This window comes from Chlorocebus sabaeus, chromosome 20 (genome assembly GCF_047675955.1).
Source record: "Chlorocebus sabaeus isolate Y175 chromosome 20, mChlSab1.0.hap1, whole genome shotgun sequence".
Lineage (NCBI taxonomy): Eukaryota > Metazoa > Chordata > Mammalia > Primates > Cercopithecidae > Chlorocebus > Chlorocebus sabaeus.
Window position 1 is genome coordinate 92595748 of NC_132923.1, and position 27417 is coordinate 92623164.

General features: G+C 46.3%; 1 protein-coding gene across 13 annotated transcripts in view; it reads left to right on the forward strand.

The window, feature by feature from the left end:
• The window catches only part of ERI3 (ERI1 exoribonuclease family member 3), a 134788-nt gene that overhangs the window by 23661 nt on the left and 83710 nt on the right, over positions 1-27417 (forward strand). For all 13 annotated transcript variants that reach the window (XM_037998498.2, XM_073007378.1, XM_037998535.2 and 10 more), the window contains 3 exons: positions 12004-12120; positions 18463-18522; positions 23009-23100. In XM_037998498.2, coding sequence (XP_037854426.1) covers positions 12004-12120; positions 18463-18522; positions 23009-23100 — 269 coding nt within the window. The remainder of the gene's footprint in view (positions 1-12003; positions 12121-18462; positions 18523-23008; positions 23101-27417) is intronic.

A 27417-nucleotide genomic window follows, 5' to 3' on the forward strand; every position in this document is an offset into this window, starting at 1 on the left:
GGCCAAGTGGGCCTGAGACCATTCAGAACTATTATAGCAGGAAGAGAAGAAGGGGTTCACATAGTAAGCCAGAATGCAATGGCCTAAGTCTGGAAAAACTGACCTTGATTGCAGGCTTGTTTGTGGAAGCGTTGCAAATGAGGTAGAAGGAGAATAAAGACTTGGAACCTGGCAAGTATTTCACTGTTCAGTTAGTTGGATTATATATGTCAGTTTTATGCTGTTTCTCCCATTTGAGCTAGAAGGTCTTATTGGGATGCTATAAGTGAAAGTACAGAAGCTAGAAGAGGCTTAAGAGCATCTTACCCAATAAAATGTGGGTAAAAGGGTGTGGGTGAAAGTGGATATGGTGTGAGCTAAGGCTCTGAGGTATTTTCAGGGAGACTAAGGCTCTGAGGCATTGTCAGGAGGCTGATACCTCAGTATAGCATTTGGGTGGGCTGCTAGGTCTCCAGGAAGAGTCAGAGGCTGGGGAATGACATGACATGACGCCTCCCCTTCACCTTCCCCCTGCTTAAAAAAAAAAAAATACTGGGAATTTGGATCTGGATCTGCTGGGACCCACCTTCAATAGACCAGGGAGGTTTAGACCCTTCAAAAAGATAAACATCTGACTGACTAACATTGAGATTAGTGTGGAAGGAGTGACTGATGAAGAGGCAGGAAGGTCTGGGTAATGTGGAGATTAGTGGGAGCAGAAGGGACTGGAGGGCATGGGGGTGGAGGCTGAGCTTCCTCTGAGCATTGGCAACAGGTATAGCCATAAAAAGCAAGCCAGCAGGTCAGAAAGTGGGGGCAGTGGGGGAAGTGAAATCCAAGAGTGTTTCGGTTAAGGCCATAGGCTTCACTTCTCCCTACCTCCTTCCTGCCCTGCTTTTCCTCTCCCCTCTTGATTACATTTCTTTTGTAGACTGATCTCCATTGTTTGACATGAGGAAACTGATATCAGGAGACCCTTTCTCCATCTCTGTGTCTCATTGGGAAAAAGGATCTTGCATCATTTTGATTAAGATGCCATTGGGATGATTATTTTTTATCCTCTTATCCTGGGTGTTCACAATACTTAAAAACCCCCACAGCCTTATATTTATGTGATGAGTTTTGAGCTCTAGCTGTGAAAATCGGGCCATAACCTGAAAGCCTGAAACAAGAGTGTACCCACGTTGACACCAGCTCCCCCCCCCATCAAAGGCTGGCAGGTCTGCAGCAGAAGGGTGAACAGGCTGGCACAGGCAGAAAGGCGTTTATATGTATTGATGCTGCTGCCATGGACAAAGCCCTGTCTGTCAGGTGTTGGGAGAGTCAGAAAGGAGGTAAATCAGAAAGGAGAAATCTGGAGGGAGAGACAAACATCAGGGCAACTTTTATTTGGATGTAGAGGTGCCTTGGGATAGGCTGCTGTTTTAGTCCTGTCCCTGCATGTAGTTGGCCAGTAAGGAGATGTGGAAGGTCAGTGGGCGGCAAAACAGATCTGATACACAAGTGGCTCTACTTCTGTTGTTGTGCTGTGGTCAGTATCTAGTCCTAGAAGGCCATTCCAGCCAAGGGCTAATCTGAGGGTTCGGTGCTGGCAGAGGCACTTATTTGGAGATGCCGATGTTGCTGAAAGTAAAGGAGTGTTCATACTCTACAATGGGGGTACAGTTGGGGAGCCTGAAAAGGAAATTTGAATGTGTTACTGAGTGGAAAAGAAGAAACAGAAATAGATGTTGTAAACCAAAGTTTATGGGAATTGAAAGGAAATTGTTCCAAGAGGTTAAAAATGTATGTTGGGAGACTGGTACAGATGCAGTACTTGAGAGAGATGCTAGTGGGTTGGACTAGGTTGTTAGTTGTTTGGCGATGGTGAAAATGGGGAGAAGTTACATGTTGTAACCCTTAGGTGTGCTGGGAAGGAAACAAGCTTGAGAACCATGTTCTTATGTAGCTCATAACTCTTTTGGATACTAGTGGGCTACTGAGGAGTCAGTGGTACTGAGGTTTCTTAAGGAGTGGCGCATGGAATCTATAGTTGTTGTAAATGGGGTACTCTGAGTAGAAGATCCGTATCAGGGAGAACATAACAGGCAGCGCTGTTGTAGTTGAGTTCCTTAGCGGTAATGTGGGTAGTTATTCCTCTAGGACCTATTTGATGCATTGTTTGGCCATTGGCCTACAGGAGGTAGGTAGTGATGGTTAGGTAGATAGGATAATAACTGGCTAGAAAGCTTGGAATCTTGCTCTCTAAAAGTGTGACAAAACAGAGCCAAGATTTGAGATGGCATTGTCTGGAAATGCAGGAACCGTGTCTGCATTGTTCACAGCACTAGCAGCATTTTAAAGGCCAACTGATCAACTGAATGGGATTGGTAGTTGCAGATGGTGGGTAGGGCTGATGAATGAGATGAAACATGGCATTTTGATCAGGTCTACTTTCACTGGAAAGGTAATGTGACTGGCGAAACAATGTCGGGGGCAGACCTGAAAGGAAATTCATGGTTTATGGTGTTGAATGTGGTGGCTGGTGAGGATAGCAAGGAGTCCCCAAGCAGGTGCCTTAGGATATACAGGAATTCTGTAATGCAGCTCCAAATTTGTGGCCAGGGTTGGAGAGGCCTTTCTCAGGACCAGAGGCAGTTAGATAGACCAGATAAGCTCCTGGCTTGTGTATGTAATGAGTGGTCTTCTCATAGGAGAGGTATCCAGTCCTGCTTTTTGGACAGAGGTATCCAGTCCTGCTTCCATCTGGACAGAGGAAGGTTTTTTTTCTGCAGGGCTGAGACAGTAGTGTGCTGAGCACTCTGAAGGTAGCTGATGCCCTGGTCTTGACAGTATTCCGAAAGGAAGCAGGCACTGCCATGACAAGAAGACTTTTTGCTCGCTTCCTGACAGAGATGTGCCAGTCTACTCTATGAAGTTCTTGGATGTGACAGGCCTGTTTTTCTGCCCTAGCTCTTGGCAGCAAGGTGGATGAAATGTCGGCAATAAGAGCTAGGGATGGTTAGCAGACTTAGAGGGCTTGACTTGGGTGCTTAAAGTGGGCCAAGTAAGGGTTTGCTCTGCGAGGGGAGCTGAGAGCCTTGGGCTCTGATTCTCACTTGGTCAGTACCTCAGCGATAAAGAGTTAGTCACATAGATGCTCTAGACTACACCTTTGCTGTTTAAATTGTGATCTGAGAACCAGCAGCATCCTTATCACCTGGGAGCTTGTTAGAAATGCAGAATGTCAGGCAGGCCCTACTCCAGAGCTGAGATAGAATCTGCAATCTGACACATTCCTCAGGTCATTTGAAGTCTGAGAAACACTGCTGTAGTCTGGACCAGTGGTTCTCAAACTTCAAACTTCAGCAAGCATCAGAGTCACCTGGAGGGCAGTTAAAACCAAGGCTGCTGGCCCCATCCCCAGGGCTTCTGATTCTGAAAGGCTATGGTGGAGGCCAGAAATTTGCATTTCTAACAAGTTCTCAAGTGATGGGACTGTGGTTTGACAACAGTTGACCCTCTTAGCTTTCTCATCTGTAAAACTGCTCACAGAGATGTGGGATCATATGGGACAATGTATGAGAAATGTGTTCAGTGCATTGTGGGGGGGTATCAGTCTGTGTATTGCTTGCTTACTAGTCAGTGAATTTTAAAAAATCTATTGTCATGCCAGCACAACTGTTTACCTTCCTGGCTGCTGGCTGTCACTTGTGGGCAGAGAACAGGGAATCTGTGAACCACCCCATGGGCATGCAGTATTCTGTGAAGAGATCAGCAGTCCCTGGGGCTATGGATGGAGATTACTGAGTAAGGCCTCCTGTAGCCCAGCCAGCTTCCCTGGGCTCCTGGTCAAGTGGTCTGACCAGAACTCTCAGTCTGCCTGAGTGGGCCTGGTCCTGTCTTGATCACTTGTTACTCACCGCCATTTCTTCACCCCCAGCTAGTGTATCTTAAGGCAATATTTGGATTGGTTTGAAAAATGGTCTTTCTCTAACTAAGTCTCTAATTCATCTTGTGATCTTGAGCAAGACTCATGCCTTTCCTTCATTTCGTTGGGTGACTGATGGAACAGGCTTTGGCTGCATGTGCCCAAGTCCCAGAATGTGGACTCGGGACCTTCAAAGTGAGGGGAGCTGAGGTAGACGCTGTTCTGATGAGAATCAGTAGAGCATAGTGTTTAAAAGCATGGACTCCAAAACTGGACTGTCTGGATTTGAGTCGTGACTACCTACTGGTAGTATGACCTTGGGCCAGTTACTTGTACTCTTTTATGCCTCAGTTGCCTTATTGGCAAAGTGGGGTTAATAATAGCACCATTCTTACAGGACTGATGGGAGGATAAACTGAGTTAAGCATATTAAATGCTCAAAACAGTGTTCGATATGTAATGGCTTATAGGTATTAGCTCTTATTCGTAGAATTAGTACTAGTATTATTCTGATCTACAACCTCATTGTAAGCTGTTGGGATACAGCAGGTGACTGGGAGGCAGGCCCTGTTTCTCTGGGAAACACGAGAGATCAGGCCCTCTTATCAACATAGTGATAGAGCCAGGGTACTATCCAGAGAGATTTTTTGGGCTTGGTACCCTTGCACTTCTAGGCCCTTCCTTAGTGATGTCTCCAGGGGACCTCTCTAGCACATAACCTGAGAGTTGTTTAAATTAATTTCATGACAAATGTGTGTATACAGGTAGCTACAAAGAAATCATTTGGTTGTTGGTGCCCTGAAGGGTCGGCTTCCCAGAGGCACTAATATCTGAAGTTATTTACAATTGAGTATGTAAAAATGTTTGAACTGTGGCTGTTTCTGAGTCATGTGCATACAGAGGTAGACGCAGGTGTCCACACCTCGGGTGAGGATGTGGTTTCTAAGACTTTGTCTGCTTCATTTATTGGTATTGTGTTGTTTGAAAAATTCAGATTTCCATAAAGGTAAATTATAATTCACTCTGCGCCCATACCTTCCTCGAATAAAGAATAGCAGTGTCTATTTTCAGCCTCTTTTCTATATTTTAATTGCTTTGGGGTCTATGGAGATGGGGAGGGGGGACATGTAGGTGAAAAATCAGGCTTTTAAAGCTCCGATTTTTTACCCTTCCTTGTCCTGAAACTTCGAGCATCAGCTCTCATCTGTCAAAGTGTAAATCAGCAATTAAAACCCAAACAGCCAAATGCCAAAGATGACCCGAAGCACAAAGCAACTGACAAACAAGTCCGGACAAATCGACGGGTAATTTATAAGCTTTGCCCTAAAATCTAATTATTTGGCAATTCGAATTTGCAGCCAGCCAGGGCTTGGCAATAAATTTAACCCGCCATAAATTATTTAGGAGCAGACTGTGGTGTAAATCAAAACCACGAGTGTTTGTTTAAGAAATAAGCTCCTTGTGCATAAAATGTCTTTTTTTTTCCAAGGGAGAAACTGTTATTGCAAACCGTACCCCATTGCCCAGTGTAGCCCTCACTTCTCCCATCCAACTTCCCCTCTTCCCTGTGGCCGGGAGGCTCCTTGATCCTTGGAGAAAGGGCCCATCTTTGCATGAGACTTTGTCCAAAACTAAATATTTGGGTAGAACCGACATATTTGTCAGGGACTACATTTTCTACCTTGTGTTATGTGTTGCTTTTAGATTTTATCAAACCTTTCATTGCAGCAACACACACTTTTTGGAATTTTATTCCGAGGGTTGAAGGAATAGATTAGTTGTTATGAAGGAAAACCAGTTCCTTCTTCCTAGGTTAAGAGGGGGAAGCCATGAAAAATGATCTGATCATTCTCTTATTTCAGATAGGACATAGAAACATCAGCTCAGGCAGAGGAGAATCTACGCCTAGGGAAAAAGGGCTAGAATGCTACTCTATTAAACCCTCTGGGCTGGGCGCAGTGGCTCTGGCCTGTAATCCCAGCACTTTGGGAGGCCAAGGTGGACAGATCTCTTGAGGCCAGGAGTTCGAGACCTGCCTGGCCAACATGGCAAAACCCCGTCTTTAGTAAAAACACAAAAATTATCTGGGTGTGGTAATCCCAGCTACTTGGGAGACTGAGGCATGAGAATCACTTGAACCTGGGAGGCGGAGGTTGCAGTGAGCTGAGATCGTGCCACTGTAGTCTAGCCTGAGTAACAGAGTGAAACCCTGTCACAAAAACAAACAAACAAAAACCAGAATTTATAAACCCTCTGTCCCATTTTTATGAATTCCAACAGTCTAACCTAAGTCCCTTCTACTTAAATCCTCTTCTTGTTGTTCTATCTTCAAATGTATTTGTATTGCTGCAGACACTGTAGTTGAAGGGAGTTTGAATACCCCAAAAGCAACTTACACATTTATTTCTTGCAATCTACTGATTGTGGGTGTGAAATTTCATTTGAAATGCTATTGCCATTGTGTCCTCCGTTTATGAAGGAAATCATTGGGGGTTCCTAGCCAAGCAATTAGAGAGCAGTTAGGGGCCGGGCGCGGTGGCCCAAGCCTGTAACCCCAGCACTTTGGGAGGCCAAGGCAGGCGGATCATGAGGTCAGGAGTTTGAGACCAGCCTGGCCAATATGGTGAAACTCTGTCTCTACTAAAAATACAAAAATAGCCGGGTGTGGTGGTGGGTGCCTGTAATCCCAGCTACTCGGGAGGCTGAGGCGGGAGAATTGCTTGAACCTGGGAAGTGTAGGTTGCATTGAGACGGAGATTGTGCCATTGCACTCCAGCCTGAGTGACAGAGTGAGACTCCGACTCAAAAAAAAAAAAAAAAAAAAAGGCTAGGTTTGAAATACCTGCTCCAACCCATTTTACAAGGTAGATGAATGCTTGTTTGTTGCCTTTTTTTTATTTCTGTCTTCTCTCCCCTCAACAATATTGAGGGAGACAGTATGTACAATAGGTTTGGAACCTTGGATATTTGAAAAATCCCAATTCTGAGGCTTTTGTTCTTAGCTGTTAAGTTATGGCCAGTTTTCATGCACCATTGGCAGACAGCCCAGTGCTATAGGTAGTTTGTGAACGGTGTTTCAGTGTTAGCATTGAAAGTCCATGTTGGCCAGGCGCGGTGGCTCACGCTTGTAATCCCAGCACTTTGGGAGGCCGAGGCGGGTGGATCACGAGGTCAGGAAATTGAGACTATCCTGGCTAACATGGTGAAACCCCATCTCTACTAAATATACAAAAAATTAGCTGGGTGTGGTGGCGAGCGCCTGTAGTCCCAGCTGCTCGGGAGGATGAGGCGCAGGAGAATGGCGTGAACCCAGGCGGCGGAGCTTGCAGTGAGCCAAGGTCGCGCAACTGCACTCCAGCCTGGGCAACAGAGCGAGACTCCATCTCAAAAAAAAAGAAGAGTCCATGTTGCAGGAAACCCTTGGTCCTGATCAACAAGATGGTTGATTACCCTAGGTAAGACTGGGATTTGGTGGTTTGTAGTAGTTGAGGGAGGAAACCACTTAGAGATGAGAGTAGATCTGATAGAAAGTGCTTTGATCTGTTAAATGTCTGGGTTTGAATCCTGGCTGTATCACTGACCATCTTTGACATCTTAGGCAGATCATTTCCCCTCTCTGATTCTGCGGAGAGTTTTGTGTCTTCTGGTACAGCCAGGCCCTTGGCTTGTATCCTCCACTTAGCAGCTCTTTCATATGTTTACCCAACAAAAGTTGAGAGAGTGAAGCTGGTGTGCCAGCATAGGAATTAGGTGCTAGAGATCACACTGAAGGCACATGGTTCCTGCCTTGCCATCTGTGTTACTGCAGCCATGGTGGAGTCTTTTCAGTAGCAAACCTCTAGAACTTTTCTGCCTGGATAGTCCACATTCATTGCTCTTAAAATTTGAGAGCAGACTCTGTTTCTAGGAGATAGTAGACTTGAGTTCTCTACAGGATAACCTTTTAGACTAAGAGAACCAGATCTTTCTTGACCCTTCAGATTTTGAAAGCTGCTAATCCTACTCAGTTTTTAAGTCTCATTCTCATTTTCCCCTTTAGGAGTTCCAGCTCTGTCCCTCACAAGCAGCGTAAGTGTGAGCAAGTGAATTAACATCTTTGAGCCTTAGTTTATTTGTGAAATAGGGATGACTATGATCCCCACCTCGTGAGTTAGGAGGATTAAATGAGATCATTCCTCTTAGCACAGTACCTGCCATGTAGTATACAATAAATGGAATAAAATGATTGCATTTTCCACGTGTCTTGGAGAGCACTGGAGGCCAGCTCCTCTCCACCCATTGCCCAGACTTGAGCATCTGAGAGAAAGAAGCCACCTTTCATTGTATTCATCTCTGTGTCTACAGCCAGCCCCTGCCTGGTGAATAGTGGATGTTTAATAGTATTGATTTATGACCTGAAGATGGTGATGGTGATGATGATGTAACCTATCTCCTAGGATTAAGGAAGGTAAAATAAGAAAATGTATGTGAAACTACGCTTTTGTAAATGGAAAAACATAACACAGTGTACGTCCCTCCACTAAGGTATTTATCACAGCGTACTGTTCTTTATTTGTTTGCCTGTCTTTTCTACTCATAGTCCATGCACTTCTCCAAAGTGGAGACTACATCTTATCTCTAGTCCTGCTCCAGCCCCTGTCTGATAGCCTACACAAAGTAGGCACTCAGTTTAATTAAATGCAAATGGCATACAAAGGCAAAGAACTGTGAAGCTCTTATTAGGATAGGGAAAGAGGGCTGGTAAATATGACTGGTCCTTCCTTCCTTCCTGGTGCTGCTTTTACACAAAACTGTTTCTGAAATAAACCTTCCTAGGGGAGTGATGAAATTGGCTGAGAGAAAAGGTGAGGGTCAGGAATAACAGTTTCATTATCTGAGCAACTGGACATAGTGGCTGGCACTTGGGCACATTGTCACAAATCTTTGTGTTGGGATTAATGCCACTAACCTGTAGCGATGGGGTTCCATCTTTGATCATTATCAGCTAAAAATCGTCAAAATGTTTGTCATGCTCCAGGTGCCCTGGCTGCAGAGTTGTGCCAACTTGATGCAGATTGGGGCACCTCTCCCACTACTGGGCTGTTTGGGCCAGTATTTTAAGGTTCTGGGAAGTATGGAAGTACTGACTGGGCAACATGGGAAGGTAAGAAGTGCCTCAGTGAGGTCCTTGCTTCCGTAACTTCTCAGAGGGTCTTTTCTCAGAAGCTTCTCTTTTGCATCCTCAGTGGCTCAAGTGAATATGCCAGTGTGCAGGCTCATTGTTACAACAGCTCCTCATGTTGTGGAGAAAGGGCCCCTGAAAAGTCATGTTTTGAGACTGGCCCTTGAAACCGCCTCTTCTTGGTCTTGGGAAGAAGGCTTGGCTGATAAGCTAGCATTATCAGAGATATGTTTATAATAGGCCAAATTTGATGTGTCCTGGGCCTTGGGTCTAGGCCCCCTAAGAATTTCAGGGACCTACCCCCTTCCTTTTTTTTTTGTGCATGGATGCGAGTCTGGCTTGTTCTTCCTCTCCAGGAGCATGGCTCTGAGTCTCAGCACTTAGTTGGCCCCATTTCCCTCTGGGTGAGGAAGCGAACATCAGGAAAGTCTGAATATTGAGCTGCAGTATTTGCTGTTATTTGCTGCAATGGGGAAACCCAAAGGCCAGGTTTCTAGAGAGTGTGCTGGGGATGCTGACTTGGTGCTGGTCAGAGTAGAAGCTGAAGCACATAGTATTTTATAATAAATACTAATGAAATCCTAGATCTATAATAGCATTTTGGATATCTAAAACAAACCATGTGCTTGTAAAAAAGTGGAAAGAGATCAACTTTAAGCCATAAATTCTTGGTAATAGAGGGTTTTTTCCTATTTATGTTTGATAGATATTTTTATTTCCAGAGGAATGTCAACTCCTAATTTCATAATGTATCATGGGCTTAAGAAAATTGAATTTAATAAAAAGCCAAAGATGAATGACATCCTTAAAGGTCCCAACACTTGTCTTTATTAGCAGGACAAACTGTAGGTCTCCAAACACTGCTGCTCTCCAAATGAAAGTTTAAATGAAAAGTACAGTTGTGTCACAGGTTAAATTTCATTGTGGGCCCAGCTAACATTGTTAGTGAGGAGCTGGCTGTATTTGTTTCCTTAGACACCAGGGCAGCCAAACTCACCAGGCTATAGAGCTCTTTCTGCTGAGGAAGTATTTCTTCTACTTAGGGGGAGAGGAAGGACACATCAGAAAAATCAGGAGTCAGATGAGCCTGACTCATGGGCCACACCTCAGAGTTGGCTCTTGGAAATCCTGGATACCTGATTTTTTGCAAGGGGACCAATGTGTGTTTTTTTGGTGTGTGTTCAATTTTGTTATTCAGTTCCAAACCCCCGTTTACTCTGTATGTAATGCTTCCTGGGGAACAGAAGGTCCAGGGAATTGGGAAATGAGTGTTCCCCTCTCTTCACCTTGAGAGGAGAGGTGTCACCTGGTCTAAGCAGCAGCCTGGGCCTCCCTTCTCTCCCCTCTGCCTCAGCCTTGCAGCCATTTTGCCCTTTCTATCTCTGGGAGTAAGATCCTGTCAGCTTCCTCATCTTTGGAGATCAGCCCTTGGAGACAAGGCAACCAGAATCTTTGAATCTCTCTAGCATGAAATCTGACTGACTTGATTTGGTTTTCGGTCCTGCTGTTATGTGTTGGATTGAAATAGATGCTTTAAAAACAAGCCCAATATTAGTGGGTATGTTTTGCGGGGAGGATGCCTGACTTTCCTGGGACATCAAGGAGATTGACCATTTCTCCTTGTGTTTTCCCAGCCATTCATTTCCTAAGTGCAGTCAGGTGTCATCTGTTTCGTGTTGCTTCTCCAGGCTGTCTCTGGAGAGAACCAGTTTACTTCGATTTTAATGATACTGGAAAGGTCTTCTCCAGAATTGAAGGACCCGGGGAAGGGGTGCTGCCGGAGCTATTGGGGCCACTGAATGGGCAGAGCCCCCTTTCTTTCTCTCTGCAGTGGAGGCCCTTTCTACATGATAATTTTTCTCAGAGAATTTTGCTTTTATTTATTTTTTTTTTTATTTCCTATTTGTCTGTTCCAGATGTTTTCAGGGCAGTTTTTGTGTGTGTGTGTTGTAAACTAATTCCATTCATGTTTTAAAAATTTATGAAAGCGCTAATAAAAATGTCAAAGTGGTAAAAATGTTAGCTTTTCCTCTGCTTTGATTAAATTTTGCAAACTGTTTTTGAATATTAAAAAGCAATAATTTTTTTTATTCTCTCTCCTTGCTTTCCCTCTTCTCTCTGGTACTCATGTGCTCTCTCCTGCCCTCTCCCCGCTCTGGTGCGTTCCTTCCTTCCCAGGAGCGATGTATGAGGCGTGCTGCACAGCCAGCGTTCTGCAAGCCTGTTTGCACACCAGGACCTTGGTGCTGTGCATCTCTATTAAATAGCGGAGACAAATTAATCTTAGAGACTCCAAACAAATTGTCACTCCTCCTCCTTCTCTTCCATTATGTTTCAGTGGACTGGGAAGGGCTGGCTAAGCAGTTGGGCTGGCGGTGTAGGGGGAGTGTGTACTGCCTGAAAGAAAGGTGGGAGGTGCTAGCTCCTGTTACTGTTACTCACTTTTCTCCTCCTCTTTGGGATCCCCTTTGGCTTTTTTATCTTTTTAGAAAATTAAGAACTAATGAAGAAACTTACCAATTTGGTTCAAACTTCATACAAGGAAATCTATGCATTGGTCTGATGGCTGGTTGTCTATATGGCAGGAGATCAGACCCATTTCAGGACAGGGACCTGGGCAAGAGAAAGAAGGGGGTATTCTTAGGGGCTCGAGTTAGCAAGCCTCTGCTAGAGAACCAGTTGGAGAAACTGGGGCAGATGGCACCACTGTCTTCCTTCCCGTTTCCAGAAACAATGGGGTTGAGGGCTGTGTCTGGTCCCTGGAACCTATGAGGATATTAGCAGTGGGAGGGTTAGGATTGTAACTGCTGGTGCCGTTTCACTCAATCTTGGGTTTGGCCTGGCAGGAGCTAATGAACCCAAAACACTGATTTTTTTGTTGACTTGGAGCTACTGTTGGAAACGGTCGATTACAATAACTTATTTTTCCTTTTCTGTATCTTTGGCACTCCAGGAAATCATCGAGTTCCCCATCTTGAAGCTAAATGGCCGGACCATGGAGATTGAGTCTACCTTTCACATGTATGTCCAGCCTGTAGTCCATCCACAGCTTACCCCATTCTGTACAGAGGTAAGAGCCCTAGAAGTGGGCAGCAAGGGCTGCTGGGAGGGGAATTTTGGAATCCTTGGTGCTCTATATAGGCCACTTAGAGAAAGTATAGGGATTATCAGTGCTTAAGGCAAGTGCGCACTGGACCTAGCAGTTAGGTTTTATAAAGTCTGATGCTCCACCCAGGTCACTGTCGTTACTGGGGACCCAGGGAGAGCAGTGGCTTAGTCTACCCCTGCTTCCCCAGCATCCCTTCCTGGTGACCGGCACTTGGAGACCAGGAGCAGAATGGCACTTCTGGGGTTCAAGTTCTTTCCAGTTCAATTTCCCTTAGGGCCCCTGGGCAAGAAGTAAAGATTTCAGCCACTTGCAAGGCAGGGTTATGTTCAGGCCTTCTTAGCTTTCTGGCATTGTTACTCTGTCCTCCTGTAAAGTGGCCCTGCATGAAGCGTAGGTTGTTTGTCGGAGGTACATTCTGTCACCGAGGGAAGAGAAGAGTGGTCTGAGTGAAGCATGAGGCCTGACTGGCCAAGGCTGAAATCTCCTTATCCTAGGCGGGTACTGTACTTGGCCTCCTTGTCAGCAGGTAGGTATTGATCCCATTTTACAGGTTGTGAAACTGGGCCTAACTGAGATTTTGATGCTTGCTGGATGCTCAAAAGAGCCATTGGCAGAGGGGAGGAGCCCCTGCAAGTTCTAACTCCCAGAACTGTGTGAAGCCTTCTGTGGCTACTTTTCCCTGTGACATGTCATGTAATGCACTCAGTGGTGGCCAACAGGCTGTGGTGCAATCGGGTTAAGAATGTGTGGTAGCAGGGATGATGAGAATCTTTTAAGAGTCTGGGGCTGAGGTACATTAGAGACTTTGTGCATTCATTTAGACACCTGTCTGCTACATGTGAATGAAATAGGTGGAAAGGGGTTCTTGAGTTATCCCAAAAAATCTCCTTGGTGAGAAGGCTGGGAATGAGTGTGTCTGACCCTGGTAGGCCCTGAGGCTGACTTAGCCCAGATATGAGGCCTCGAAATTGCTCTGAATTCGATGCCAGTGTTTGCCAACTGACCCAGGTGGGGCTTTTGCTGTAGGCATCCATCTGCCAAGGTGCCTAGCCTCTTTAGCCTTTTGTTACTCCAACTAATGATGTTGCGTTCTGCTTCTCTCCTTCCTCTACTGGGTTTTCCCCTTTCCCCTGGGATTTACCTATACCACCAGGGGGCGCTAATCTGACTTTTCTGCCCCATTTGAAAAATCACCATTTTAACGATGATGAAAATCCCCTTGCTTATGAGAAGGGAAGGAAAGACTTCTTTAAGCCAGCCAGTTCCCTGATCCCTCCACTGGCCTGAAAGGCTAATGTCCTCTTGTCCTTACATAGATAAGCAGGCCCAAATTTTGGTAAGTTTGCTACCCGTTTAGTAATGGAACAGAATTCTGCTGGAGCTGGACCCTGGGCAGGAGTGGATGCTTGAGAGTATAGGAAGAAGAGGGACTTCTTTTAGAGTGAGGCTGCCGCTGCTACTTTTTGTGGGGATGGGAGGAGGGATTGTGAGGCTATGATGAACAGTTTCTTCTTTCTAGAAAGCTTTACCCAAGGACGCACGTACATAATTTGGAGGGGAGTAGGAGTGGTGGTTGGGATCCTTATTATGAAGCCTGTTCTAAAAGTGAAAATGTGGTTGTTCTGTAGGCACTGGGTCTGCCATTTTGTCTCAGGTTTCCAGAGCTCAAAACTCGCCATGATCTTGTCCATCCTTTTTTGACCAGCCTCATCTCTCTCTGCTTCGTCTCCCACCTAGCTCCCCTCACCCAGAGGTTGCCCTCTTATAGTCTGTCTTTCCACATGATGGTCCTTCTGCCTGCACAGAGTTCCCACTCTCCCTGCCAACTCCTGCGTGACCTCCAGGACTCTGCTTAGGGTCACCTTCTCTGATCCTCAGATTGAGTTGTGCTTATTCCAACATAGAACTGATCAGATAATTTATACTATAATTATTTATCTGTCTCTTCACTAGACTATAAGTTCTTTGAGGGAAGAAACTAGACCTGATCCGTCTCCATCCCATCATTAGGGTCTGCTACCAAGTAGACACTTGATAGGTGTCCCTTAAATGAATGAATATTGTCAAGGAGTTATTTTCTGTCTCTTCCAAAAACAACTGTACTGCTAACTTGTTATTTTGAGTAAGTGAAGTCTTATTTGGAAAACCTCAGATCATACAAATTTTGCCCTGTCTCCATACCAGATGGAATTGTATCTCCAAGAAGCATAGACACAGGATGGGGGCTGTCATTCTGAGACCTCATCCAATCTGGCAGTTGGTGCCTTTTGCGGGTAGGGATGGAGGTCATTCCAACCAGAGGAAATCTCTCATTAGTAAGTGTGAGGAACAACCCCAGACCTCCAGATTATACTTAAGTAGTTCCTCTGGCAGGATTTTCTCTCTTGTGTACAAGAAGTTCTTAACCCCAGCATATATGTATGTATATGTATGTGTGTTTGCACATGCATATGACATGTGCACATACATGGGCACAAGCTTGTGTGGGGAGAGAAGCAGGCTCAGTACTGGACAGTAGGAAAAAGGATTCCACTTTGAACAAGTCTCTAGCACACACAGAGAGACTCTTACTTTTATTGCTTCATATTAGGAAAGTGTTAGTACCCTTCTTGAGGTCCTTTCTTAGTTTCAGTTGAGAGTCGGCCTGGAGACATGGTTCTGACAGAGATAGGATGGGATGTGTTTCATTCCTTCCCGAGCCCTTTCCCTGTGACCTCTGGAATCTGCTCCAGCTCATCAAGTCTCTGTCTCTAGCAGCTGGGCTGCTGCACAGTCCCTAACCATGTCTTCTTTTTGTTGTTGTTATCATGAAAAAAACTAGAGAAATACTCATTTTGCTAAATGCCAGTAAAGGGCTTTGTCTTGCACCTGTACTTATAAAGGGTGAGATTTATTGGTCTCTTTGTCTGAGGAGAAAGAGTGGGTCTGATTATCAGATTGCACACCAGAGACAAGTGCTTATGTAATCAACAAACTGTCTTGGTGTCAGAATACGATTGTGTTGGAGATAAACTGTGAAAGGAGAAAGTGCTGGATGCTGACATGCTATTGGCACTGAGTTTCCTGGGCTGCTTCCTGTAGTTGCTAGTGTTTATGATGAAGCCAGCTCATTCCTGGACAAAGCCCTTGTGAGGGTAGGGGATCTCAGTAACCAGCCATGTTATCAGTCAGGGTCAAAAGCCCCTTGCCTTGTGGTTTCTGAGTCTGGAGAAGTGGGAGTTAATCTGTAATCCCTCAGTGAAAGGAGCCACAGAGCACACATTAATTCTTCCTCTCACCTCTCCTGCTTTAAGTGGCTAAGGTCTCTGAGCTCTGTTTAGCCTGTGAATCCTGGTTCTCAGCTTAATAATACTTGGCTTTGCTCTAGTACCTTTCGTTGTGAGGAGTGAAAGCTTTTTACAAACGTGTATTAACCCAAGTGGGACTAGGCTTAAACTGTGACATGAAGGATTTAAGTTAGGCCTAAGATAGAACTTCCCAGTATTAATTTGACAGAATTGTCTCGTTCCCTCATAGCATCCTGTATAAGCCTTACAGGTGTCTTATCAGGTAGACGAACTAATTTTTACTAAAAAAAAAAAAAAAGATGGGGTCTCTCTATGTTGCCTAGGCTGGTCTCAAATTCATGGGCTCAAGCAGTCCTCCTGCCTTAGCCTCCCAAAGGGCTGGGATTGCCCGCTGAGCCACCACGCCCAGCCCAGAACTAACTAATTTCATCCCTTCTTTGTCCAGTGCCTTGGCAGAGCTGATACGGGGTGGTCCATCCTTGGAGGGATTAATACAGGGGCCTGAGGCCTTCCCTGAGAAGGCTTTGTCTAGCTGAGCCAACTGCTCAAGCCCCTGTGTCTCTGGGGGCTAAATGCAAATCCTTGAGGAACTCAGCTGTGAGCCGTGCTTTACTGGGCCACAAATGAAAATGGCTGTTGTCTGGGAAGCATAGCGAGAGAAGGAGCTTACCTCACTAGGCTCTTCCCAGGCTGATGATTCTAGGATCGCTGAGCACTGGAGTGGAGTTTGTGAAAGCCTCAGGATGCTGGAGCTCCATTTCCCTAGCTCCTGGTGGGAGAGTTGGGCTTAGTCTGTAGTGAGGCATCCTGCAGCAGAACCCCGGAGCAGCACTCTGGTTTTCCATTTTGGATGTAGTGATTTTCTTGCCCCACATCAGTGATTTTCCTGGGGCCCAGGGCAGGGGCTTATGGGGTACACAGGTGCTGACCTAAACCTTATCTCCAGGGAGGGAGGGCTCTTGGCAAGGGTGCATTGCTTTCCTGTGTGAGTGAGACTTTCTTGAAGCTCTTGGCATTCAGCTCATTTGAGAGACTGTTAGTGGGAGCCAAGAGAAGAAGTGGACCTTACCTTGCCCCCTGAAACTCAGACCAGACACAAGACTAACATTTGGACCCTGGAGCTTCCTAAGAAGTGAGAGTGGCTGTGGTCCACCTTTTCCAGGATGGTCCTGATCTTGAGCCTCAGCTCCAGGCTTGAAGGTGTGTCTAAGCCCTAGGCTTAACAGGAGAGGAACTGGACCAGAATGGGCAGCAGTGGGCCTGTGGGTGTCTGTCACTAATCTGGGGTTGGTAATAAGCCTCCTCCTGACTCTCTTTGGCCCCTTCATGACTGAGGCAAAACAGGATATCTGCTTACTCAGTTTGTGGCTCTGGAAGGTGTACAGGCTCTGGGTACTAGTTGGGGCTGGGCGTAGGAGGGGCTGCCGAGAATGCGTATTCCATGAGGGCAGAGTTTTTACATTTTTCTTCACTGCCGGATCCCTAGTTCCTGTAATGTGGCCCAGCCCGCAGCAGACTTTCTATGAATAGTTATTGACTAAATAAAAGGAGGAGTCCTTTGTACTCCAAGATTATTGAAGCTGCTGACCGAGGGCACTCCCCCACCCCCAGCCCCCCAGCCCTTAGTGGACCATCTTTTCTTCTCTTTGACTCAGGCCCTCCCTCTGCTGGGCAGTTCTTTGGTCTTCCAAGCAAGGAAAGGGTGTGGAGGTGCCAGCCGGGTGGGCATGCTGTGGGTTAAAGCTTTGCGAAGCAACAGTGTAGTTAATCTTTCTAATTTATTTTCCTTTTAGACCATGGGAAGTCTGTAGGCAGCAGCTGTTACCCAATTAAAATACAGATTAATATAAAAACAGTTTCTGGAATATAAAATAGAGTGGCTGTGTCCTTACACTTCCTTAAAATACCACCTAATAATGACTTGATGAACTACAGAAACCCACCTAGAGGAGCTCAGCGTTTTTAAAATGAAAATTTCTCCCTAAAAGGTGTATATTACCATTCCATGTAAGTCACCATGAGAAAATAACCTTCCCACTTAGAGCCAGAGATTTCTGTGCATTGGGTATTTGGTATTCATTAAGTATAATTATAGTTTAATTGGAGTTTAATCTCCCCCCCCAACACACTTTAAAAAAAGGAAGTTTCCAAGCAAGTCTGAGATACTGCTCTTTCTGAAAGTAGCCAGGGACGTGCCGGGGGTGGTGATTTCCAGTTGGTGTCCAGGACATGGGGGCCTTATGCCCTCAGATCCTTGTTAAGTAGTCTGTCCCCAGTCTGTGCCTGAGGGATATTTTTACTTTAAACCAAACCAAAACAAAGGAAAACAACAAGCTTGTTTGAACCCAGGCATGACCTAGGTGGAGCATAGGCCTGAGTCAGAAATTCTCTAGGTCATAGTCTGAACATTGGGCCTTTTTGTCTTAGACAGTGGTGACTCTGTCTCTTGCTTGGCTAGTTCATATCGATGACCCACGTATGCAGGGTGAAGGATAGGAGCCTGCGGGACTTCATAGATGTTAGGGAAGGTGTTAGGGAGAGTGTGGCAAGGGGCAGTGCTGGATACCAAGGCTCAGAGAAGAGGTAGACTTGAAGCCAAGTGTGCCTGTCCTGTATGAGAACACCCCAAGTTTTACAGGAACTTCTGTGAAGCTAGGAGCTGAATTTACTTGAAACTGTAATTGTGGGAAGTTATTGAGCCTATTGAATACAAAAGACATGTAACATCAATTTGTTTGCAAGCTGAAAGCTGAAACAGGTGTGAGAACATGCCTTGTGGTCAGCGTGTGTATGTGTACACCCATCTCAGGGCAGGATTTTATGGGAGAAGCTCACATTGTGTCCTGCGTCCTAGGTCTTTATTCTCAAGTCTTCTAGTTGGGCTTTGAACCTAAAGCAGTGCCAGATCAGAGCCCTTTACAGCAGAAGGAGAAAAACAGAAAGGAAAGGGTTCTGTTCAGCCTTGAGTCCCTTCACCCTGGTTTTCTACCCATCAGTTATTTCTCTTTCCTTTCAGCTCACCGGGATTATTCAAGCCATGGTGGATGGTCAGCCAAGCCTGCAGCAAGTGCTGGAGGTAGGTTGAGTGACCTTTAGTTCCTGACCTCTGACCCCTTCCTGCTGCCTTTCTCTCCCTCCCCTCCTGAGAATGTAGCTGTGTAATTTGACTATGATTATGGCTTGATTAGAATAACATTTGCTGTCACATCAGTGACATGCTGTTGAGAGTATTGAACCATTGATCTGTCATCTCCAGCTGTTCCCGTCAGGGTTTCTGACAAGATGTCCCAGTGCTGCCAGGAGTTGGGCAGAGGGGCCCCCACCCCTTCCTGGCCTATGGCCCTGTGCTGGCTGGCTCCGGGGTAGCCTGTGCTGGGTGTGCTGGGGAGTAGGGGAGCTGAGCTTGGTACTGTGGGACTAGCCCCGGGGACTGGAGGTGTTTTTGTTTAGCTTTAGTGTTGGCTTCTTGTGGCATGTGAGCACTTCATTAACTCACCCAGAACTCCCCATCGATGGCTTTTGTTTGCTGAGAGCTCCTCCCGGAGCTGTGGCTGGGCCCGCCTGCCCCACTGCAGCTTGCCGCTGGATGCTTTGTGCCTGTCGGGTGCAGAGGCTGCACTGGGTAATGATTCCTAATCAGAATAATTACAACAATTGCCTATGTGAGGGAAATCAAATTAAAGACTTTAAAACCCTTGGCAGAGACCACACTTCCAGGATGTTCTCCTCGGGGAGTTAGAAAGGTTAAGATGCTGTTTCTTGCGCTGTAGCCCGAGGGAATAAAGAAGGGCAGTGCTTGGTTTTAGCTTGTCTCCCACCCTCCTCTGGCCTGGAGGTTTTCACAGGGGGAGAAGGTCTTTCTCTATGGGCGGGGTGGGGGGAGAAGAGAAGAAGCCTGTGGATCTCATTAGGTGCTTTATTTATTTTTTAAGACCAATAAAGCCAAAGCTCAGACCTTAATCAAAGTGTAGGAGAAAGCAGAATATCTGCAAGAATAGCACGGCACATCTACACTGGAGGTGTGCAGCCTAGAGGAAGTAGTGTAGTGGCAGGGAGCAGGGCAAGATATCTTTTTTTTAGCCAGGAGATCCTGTCCCATGCAGGAGAGAGATGCAGATTGAATTTCGTGGGGCCCCCCCAAGGATGGAACCAGGGTCAGAGAGGCAAGTTTAGGCTCACCTCAGTGGCAGAGGGTATTTCCTGTACCTGGGAGTGTGGGAACCCAGGCTGTGACCAGTCTGGTTGGGGGTCAGAGTTTGGGCACCTGCAGTAGATTGGGAGAAGATAAGATGAGCTCTGAGATGCTTCCCACATTGACCATCTTTTTTTGAAGAGATTCATTCCTATGTCCAAGGGAGCTCCTTAGCATGGACTGCTCCCCATTAAAACAGACTCAAGGAGACAGAGGGAACTCATTCTTTCCTCTGTCCTGGCCACCATCCCCTGCCAGGGCCTGGCTCCTGAGGGATGCCAGAAGACAGGTACCTTTTTCCTGGAACATCTGTAGCTGGGATCCTGGAGGAAGATACTTGCTCTGGGCCAGCACCAAACCAGGACTGTTGAGGTTATGGGTTTTTTTTCTCGGTGGCCCCAGTCAAGGAGGAGATGTGATCTTGAGGAGGCAACCCCTGCTAACTCTAGGCCAGCCCTGGAGCAGGGTGCTCAAAGAATTCTGAGTCTCACCCAGGAAGCTACTTTCTACTACTACATGCTTTGTGGGTAAGGAGGGAAAATTCCTGGTATCAGCTTGAAGAGAGTTTCTGGCCGGACTAGGAGACCAGACTGGACTCTGCTTCATCTCATTAGTCCTGAGATGTTTATGGAGATAAAGAGTTCATTTCTTGTCCGAACCAAGGCCCTTAGCAGGCAGCCAGCTAGATGTTTACCTGACTCGTGGTAAAAGGTGCTCACTAAATAGCTGCTGTGCAAGCGAATGGCCTGGGTCCTAAGCTTCCAGGGACCCCAGTGAGTGTTGAGTGCTTCCTGTGATAAGGGTCCAGTTTTGCTGAGTGTGACCTCCTGTTGTGTCTTGCTCTCTCTTTCACTGTGCAGGAGTTGGGGCGTTGGGGAGCCCCTCTAATATGTGGGGCACTTGGGGATATAAAACAGTGAGCTTGGGGGAGGTTATGCTGATTTAGGGAGCCCTAGTTTCACCTTACCTCTTAGGTGACCCTGGGGAAAGGATTCATGCATGTGTGTGTGTGCATGTGTGCGTGTGCGCGCGTGTGTGCGCGCGTGTGTGTGCGCGCGTGTGTATGTGTGTGCACACGCACATGGCTGTACATGCAAGGAGTTGGGCCAGAGTAACTGAGGAGACAGATCATTCAGCAGTAGAGGATCCAGAATTTATCTTTTGGGAAGATTCTTTGGCTGAGGAGGATTCTGTGGTGTACAGACTGTAAAGAGCGTTTATAGAGACCACATGGTCTGCATAGTCTGGCACCGGGAAGCAACTCTGACATTCTGGTTGATAGGGCTGCTATAGCCGCGGAACTAGGTAGGATCCTTGGCCTTAGTCAAGGATGACTTTAGCATGGGCCGGGCCTCTGGCATCACAGAGGTATCCAGGGAGCCAGCCTATACCTGCTAGAAGTAATCCTACTTAAGATACTTAAAGATATCCATGGACTCTCAATTTCCTGCTGAGCACACGAGGCCCTTTACAGTCTGGCCTAACTTAGTCCTCCAGCCTCTGTCCTTTCTTTCTATATACTGTGGACTTCAGTCACCCTAAACTTCTACCTACTCATGTTTTCAGTCAACCAGCAAATATCTCTTGAGTAGATCCTGTGCTGGGTGAGAGATTAAGGTAGTGAGTAAGGCAGAGTTCCTGCCTTCGTGGTGCTTATATTCGCAGGGAAGGCAGACATTTAACAGATAATTGCTTCAAATACAAAATTATTGCATATGTACCTTTGCCTGCCTCTACCTGTAGTATCCTCTACTATCTTCCACCGTGTCAGGTTCCTACTTCAGTTATCTTCTTTGAGAAGCCTTTTCTGACTCCTTTCCCTGTGAAAGGTAGGGCTAGCCACTTCCTCTTCTTGGTCCTGTAGCACTGTGGTCACATCTCCAGTGCTGGATCTGTTGTACTATGATGATCTGCCTTTCTCCCCTTCTCAGCCTACTGCCTGTTTTGTGGTAGGTACTTAAAACATTATCACATTTAATTCTCAGAACAACTCTGTGTAAGGTTTTATAGATGAAGGAAACTGAGGTTCAGAGAGGTTACATGACTTTTAAATGACTCTCCATCAGTGACACAGCCAGGATATAGAATAGCCAAGGGTTGGAATCCGGATGTGTCTGACTTCCAATCCTGCATTTTTAATGACTATGTGAGATAGCCTTAAAAAATAATCTCTTGCATGGGTAGAAGCAGTGGTGTGACTCCCTCTCCATGCCTGGGGTCTTCTGAAAAATAGGCAATGCTTCATGAATTCTTTTTATTTATTATTTATTTATTTTTTACAGAGTTTCGCTCTGTCACCTAGGCTGGAGTGCAGTGGTGTGATCTCAGCTCACTGCAACCTCCACCTCCCAGGCTCAAGCAATTCTTCTGCCTCAGCCTCCCAAGTAGCTGGGATTACAGGAGTGCACCACCACACCCAACTAATTTTTTTATTTTTAGTACAGATGGGGTTTTGCCATGTTAGCCAGGCAGATCTCAAATTCCTGGCCTCAAGTGATCTGCCTGCCTCAGCCTCCCAAAGTGCTGAGATTACAGGCCTGAGCCACCACACCCAGTCTTGAATTGTTTATGATATTTCTCTTGTATACTGATTTTAGTATTTGAATTTCCAGTGTGAGCACAAATAAATGGATCAAAGGGTTGAAGGGAATGAAGGATTTAGAGTGTTTAGGAGCAGTTTTTCTCCCTGTGTAGAAATTGAGCTCAGCCTTCAAAATATTCTGCTGAATTTGAATCCTCAACCATGAAGAAGAGAAATACGAAGTTGGGGGCCAGTTTTGAACTTTTAGCAGCTGGAGCAGGCAGCACTATCCCAGGTGTCAGGATGGGGCTCCAGTCCAGTAAAGGGGACTCTTAAGGTGAAAATTTTCGTCACCTTCATTTGGTGAATAACCAAATTTGTAAGTTTGGTTGATAAACATTTGGTAGAAGAGTAAAACAAATAAATGAATGAGTGAAGCTGTGGGTTGGAGCCCCTGTTTGGGGCCTCCTTCTACTGTGTTCTCATGCCCCAGGACAACAGCCTGTCTATGCTGGGCCAGGGGACCAATGAGAGGAACAGCCAAGTCAGAGCAAGGTATTTGAACTGACCTGCTGGGATCTGGAGCAAGCTGCTAGGCAATAGGCGAGTGTAGGGTCTCCCTCCGGCTACACACTCGGGCTGCGGGATCTTCCTAAGGGGTTGTCTTCCAAATACCTCCGTGGTTCTCAGCCAAGCCTGAGAGCCCACAGTGGGGGCCATAGTTGGATAAGATTACAATTTTCTCCTGCTCTGATTACAAGCAGCTTATCTGTGTTTTGCTGTTGTGGCTCTTCACAGGCTCAGGGGAAAAAAAAAGGAAAATCTCATTTGTTCTTGTGTACTTTTCAGAGGGTCGATGAGTGGATGGCGAAGGAAGGCCTCTTAGACCCAAACGTCAAGTCAATTTTTGTCACCTGTGGAGACTGGGACTTAAAAGTCATGTGAGTATGAGAAGGGCTACTTTGCTGGCAGAGCTTGGAATCTGTGGGACCAGGTCTTGCCTTTTGGAGGCTTAAATGTCTACGAGGCAGCTGGGTCAGCGATTCTTCAGGTCTCTGAGGCTGCCAGGGATAGAAGAGGGTTGGGAGCCCTGCCTTCTGCCTTTCTGGAGCAGGGTGTGGGCAAGTCAAGGGCCTGCCTGGACAGTTGGGGCCTTCCCACCTTTGCCAGGTCTCACTGCTCATGACAGCCCTTCCAATTGCTTGGGCTGTGTGTTACTGCCCTGGAAGGGAGGAGTTAAAAGAGTGTCTTGGAAAAAAAAAAAAAAAATTAAGCCAAATACCATGTTTACTATGTAATGAAATATAGTAACTTATTTATCAACTACATAAAGTAGGCATTATTATTCTTCCTATTTTATAGCTGAGGAAGTAAAGGTACAGAAAGGTTAAGTAATTTACCGAAGGACACACAGAGCCAGGATTCAAACTCAGGTCCTTGCTGTTAACTATTATACTATACTGCCCCTTTATCTGGCCTGCAGGACCCTAGTGATCCAACTAGGAGCCCAGTGGTGGGATGAGAGAGGGCTGCTCTGGGAGCTGCCCATGTCTCCAGCCTCCTCTTTCCTCCTTTGTCCCCACTGCTTATTTTACCTTTGTCTCCTGATCCTGTCCTGGTTATGGAAGACAGAATCAGTTTCTTTGCTGGGCTGACACTTGTGCATCTTGTCTGCCCTCATGAATACATGGCTTCAGATGGCCCCCAGGGAACTGAAGTGGGATGTAGGTAGTGGGGGCATTGTTTGCTGAGGAGTCATAGAATCTATTACCTCTGTGTTCATTGTGACTGAAGGTAGCAACAGGTATTCCGTGTGTGTGTGTGTGTGTGTGTGTGTGTGTGTGTGTGTGTTTGAACTTTTGAGCATAAAGTGGGATGTTTGTGAGGTGTGTGGTGTAGTAGCTCTGCAGTAACATTTTCTACCACATCAGGTGTCATCTCCTCACCAAGGCCCTTTGTAAGCCTTTTGGTTGCTGGACATTGAGGTGAAGTTATGTGCCCAGGTGGGTGTCAAGCCTGCTATTGGACCCCAACTTTCTAGGTGAGACAGGAGGAAGAAAAGGCCCCAAATCACATGACCACACACAGACCTCATCTCCCATACCCTTTAGGTGTGTACGCACACTGACTGCACTGACTCTTGGTTTACTCCAGAGGGTCTCCATATTCCCATGTGACACCTCTTTGTCAGGGAAATTATACAGGCTGGAATTACAAGCAAATATGACTCAGAAGGAGTCCATGGAGAAGGAATGGAGGAAGAAGGCTCTTGTTCTTGTTAATGGCGTCCTGGGCAGCTTTGAGTCCTTAAAGCGAGGAAGGGACTTGACGTGGATCTCTGTAGCCCAAGAGAAGCTACTCAAGGTGGGACCAGTTTCAGGCTGATACCCAGAATTCTGGGATTCATATGGCCCAGGAGGAAGGCCCTTTGGCCCAGTCCAGAGTTCTACTTCCTCCAGGTAGCCTCCCCAGGACTGCCTTCATCCAGTGTTGTTCTCTCTTTGGCATCTTCACCTTCCAAACACATGCATTTCAGAATCTTCTACTTTAACTGTGCACGATGTGTACATATGTGTGTATATGAAAACTTTCCCGTGCATGAGGTTGGAGACTATAAACTTGGAGTTGATCTCCCCATGAGATGGAGAGGGAATTTCAGAGGGTGCTGTCTTCTTTTGGTCTGGCCTGTTCTGTAGCACAGTGGACCCTGGACAGGTGTTAGTGACTCAGGAGATTGCCCTGCCTCTTCCTGAAAAATGATATCAAGAAGAGAGACTGGGTTGTGGAACCCAACCGTATATGAAAGGAAGCCAAGTTTTAATAAGCGCATACCTTGCCGCATCCACACCTCCTGACTACCATCTCTGGTGGGTGGTGGTATTGTCTTTCTTTTATAGATGAAACAAACCAAAAACCCCTGTGGCTCAGAGAGCTAAAGACATGTAGCTAGACAGAATTGAATTCTAAGACCGTGTAGTTTCCAAAAGAGATGGGTAGGGCAGACTTGGTTGTCTGGTTTGGGTTTGGACTGGGAAGGCTGGTGAAGCTTCAGAAAAGGGTTTTCAGAAAGGAAGCAGGTGGCAGGGCTTGGGGGAGGGAGCTCTGTGGCTGCCTCTTATAAACAGGTCTCTGCATAACTGCTGGGAAGGCTCTTAATTAAATGTGTAACAAAATAAAAACAGCCGGAGAGGAAACCTAAGTAGTGCTGCGTGACAGCGCACAGCTAATCGGTGTTCCTGGAACCTCTTGGCAGAGGCTCATCATATGGCTCTCGTCAGAGCCATCACCTTTTTATGTACCCGGTAAAGGCTGCAGATGAGCCTGACAAGGGTGGTGTTAAATTGACACTCACAACTTGTTAGTCTGTGGCTTACTTCTTATTTTGACATCCGTTTTCAGATTTAACTAAGTCTTAGGAATTCAGCAAACATTTTCATTTCACACTCTAGTTTCCGGAAGCCATAGTTCCTTCTCATTGCTGTCCTTACCTCCTCCTCCCCTTCTCTCCCCAGCAGCTTCACATCACTTTTGTTGGAAAGGGGCTGATAAGTGGGGCACTGAGAAATGGGAACTGAAGTGGCAGCATAAATCCCACTGGAGAAAAGATATCTGCTCCCATCCTGACAAATCATTTTATGTCCATCTTTTGTCAAAGCCAGATGAGTTGATTCTCCAGGTGTACGTGGGCTTTGGTGTGTAGTCACAGACCCTGCTAAGGTGAGTTGTTATTTAGTGGTGTGGGTTTAATTTTCCTCTCAATGTTTTTGAAGAAACACCACTTGTTGCGGGTCTGGCTCTTGGTCAGCTTGCCTTCCCTGCCTGCCCTACTTTTTCTTCACCTTGCTTGGTGTTTCTTGAAGCTTCCCATAGGGTTTGGTGGTGTTTCTCTGCTTACCCAGGTAGAAAGTGCCTCTTTCAGAGGGCTCCATCTTTGGTATTGTGGTGGGGTTAGCACTGGTGTAGACTGAGGAGGGACACCTGAACAGGCACCCACTTGAGTAACTTAGATTTTAGCCTGTAGCTTGAAGATCCAGGTTCACCAGCCAAACAGCACAGCATGGCTGAGAAGCTAGACTAGAGGCTTTCCCAGTGGGCCCTGAGTCTGAGAAGAAGGAAGATTGAGAAGAGGGAAAGACTGAAGGGAAAGAGCTGACCTGAGGGAGGCCCTGGCTCTTAGTGCAGTCTAAGAAGAGTCCCCTTTAGAGAGGGTAGGAGAATCAGATGCTATTCTCTGGTGGAATAGGGGCCGGGGGCCTGCTCAGAGTCTGGTGAGAAGACCCTCACTTAGGCTCAGCCTCAGTTTTGGAGCAGGAAGTTTTCCTCCCCCTGGAGGGAGAAGGGAGGTTGAACACATAAATGCAGGCATTTGACTTCCTTTTTTTCCCCTGCCTTCCTGCTGGGGTGTGCATACTACATTCTGGCTGTGCTCTACTGGTGTGGACCTGGAGTTCACTTCAGGTTTTAGGAGGCCTGGAGATGGAAAGATACTTGCCCAGATTACACTGTCACTGTTGGAGATGGGGAGCATGCACTCAGCAGGGGCTACTGAGGTTTCCTCGAGGCTGCTGTCAAGCGGTCAAGACCACTGAAGAGACTGCTGTTACCTGGAGTGAAAGGTGCCATGATGGAACCACACACCTGGGTGAGCACTGTGGGGTCGTGACTGTCCTGTGGGGATGTAGAAGATGGCTAGAAGGGGGCCTAGTGACATGCTTGCTGCGGGTCGGGCTGGGTCCTCTTGGCATTGCTCAACAGCTGACTACTGCAATCTTCTTGAAATTATCTTTATCTGTACTTTTGTTATGTTTTCTGTTTCTCTGGCTTCTCCTCCTCAGTCACTTGGGTAGATATTAATACTTCTTTTCTTCCTTTTTTTCATGTTGGTGTTTCTTAAATAGTGGTGTTTCTTTGATTTCTATCCTGGTTGTCTTTTCTGTTTATTCTACACATTCACACTTATCAGTGATCTCATCTTTTGCCATAGCTTCAACTATCCTCTGTATGCTGATGTCTTCTAATCTTTTTCTCCAACTGGAGAAAAGAAATCGGCTTCATCTGCCACCTAAACGCCACACCTGCATATCCAGCTACCTACTCTACATGTCCACCTAGTCGTCCACAGGCCCCTTCAAGTTCAGATGTTTATCTTTCTCCTCACACCCTGTCCTCCATCATTCCCTCAAATAATGACTGGCACCATCTACTGAGTTATTCTGTCGGAAATCTGAAAATTATCCCTTCTCTATCCACACCAGTTA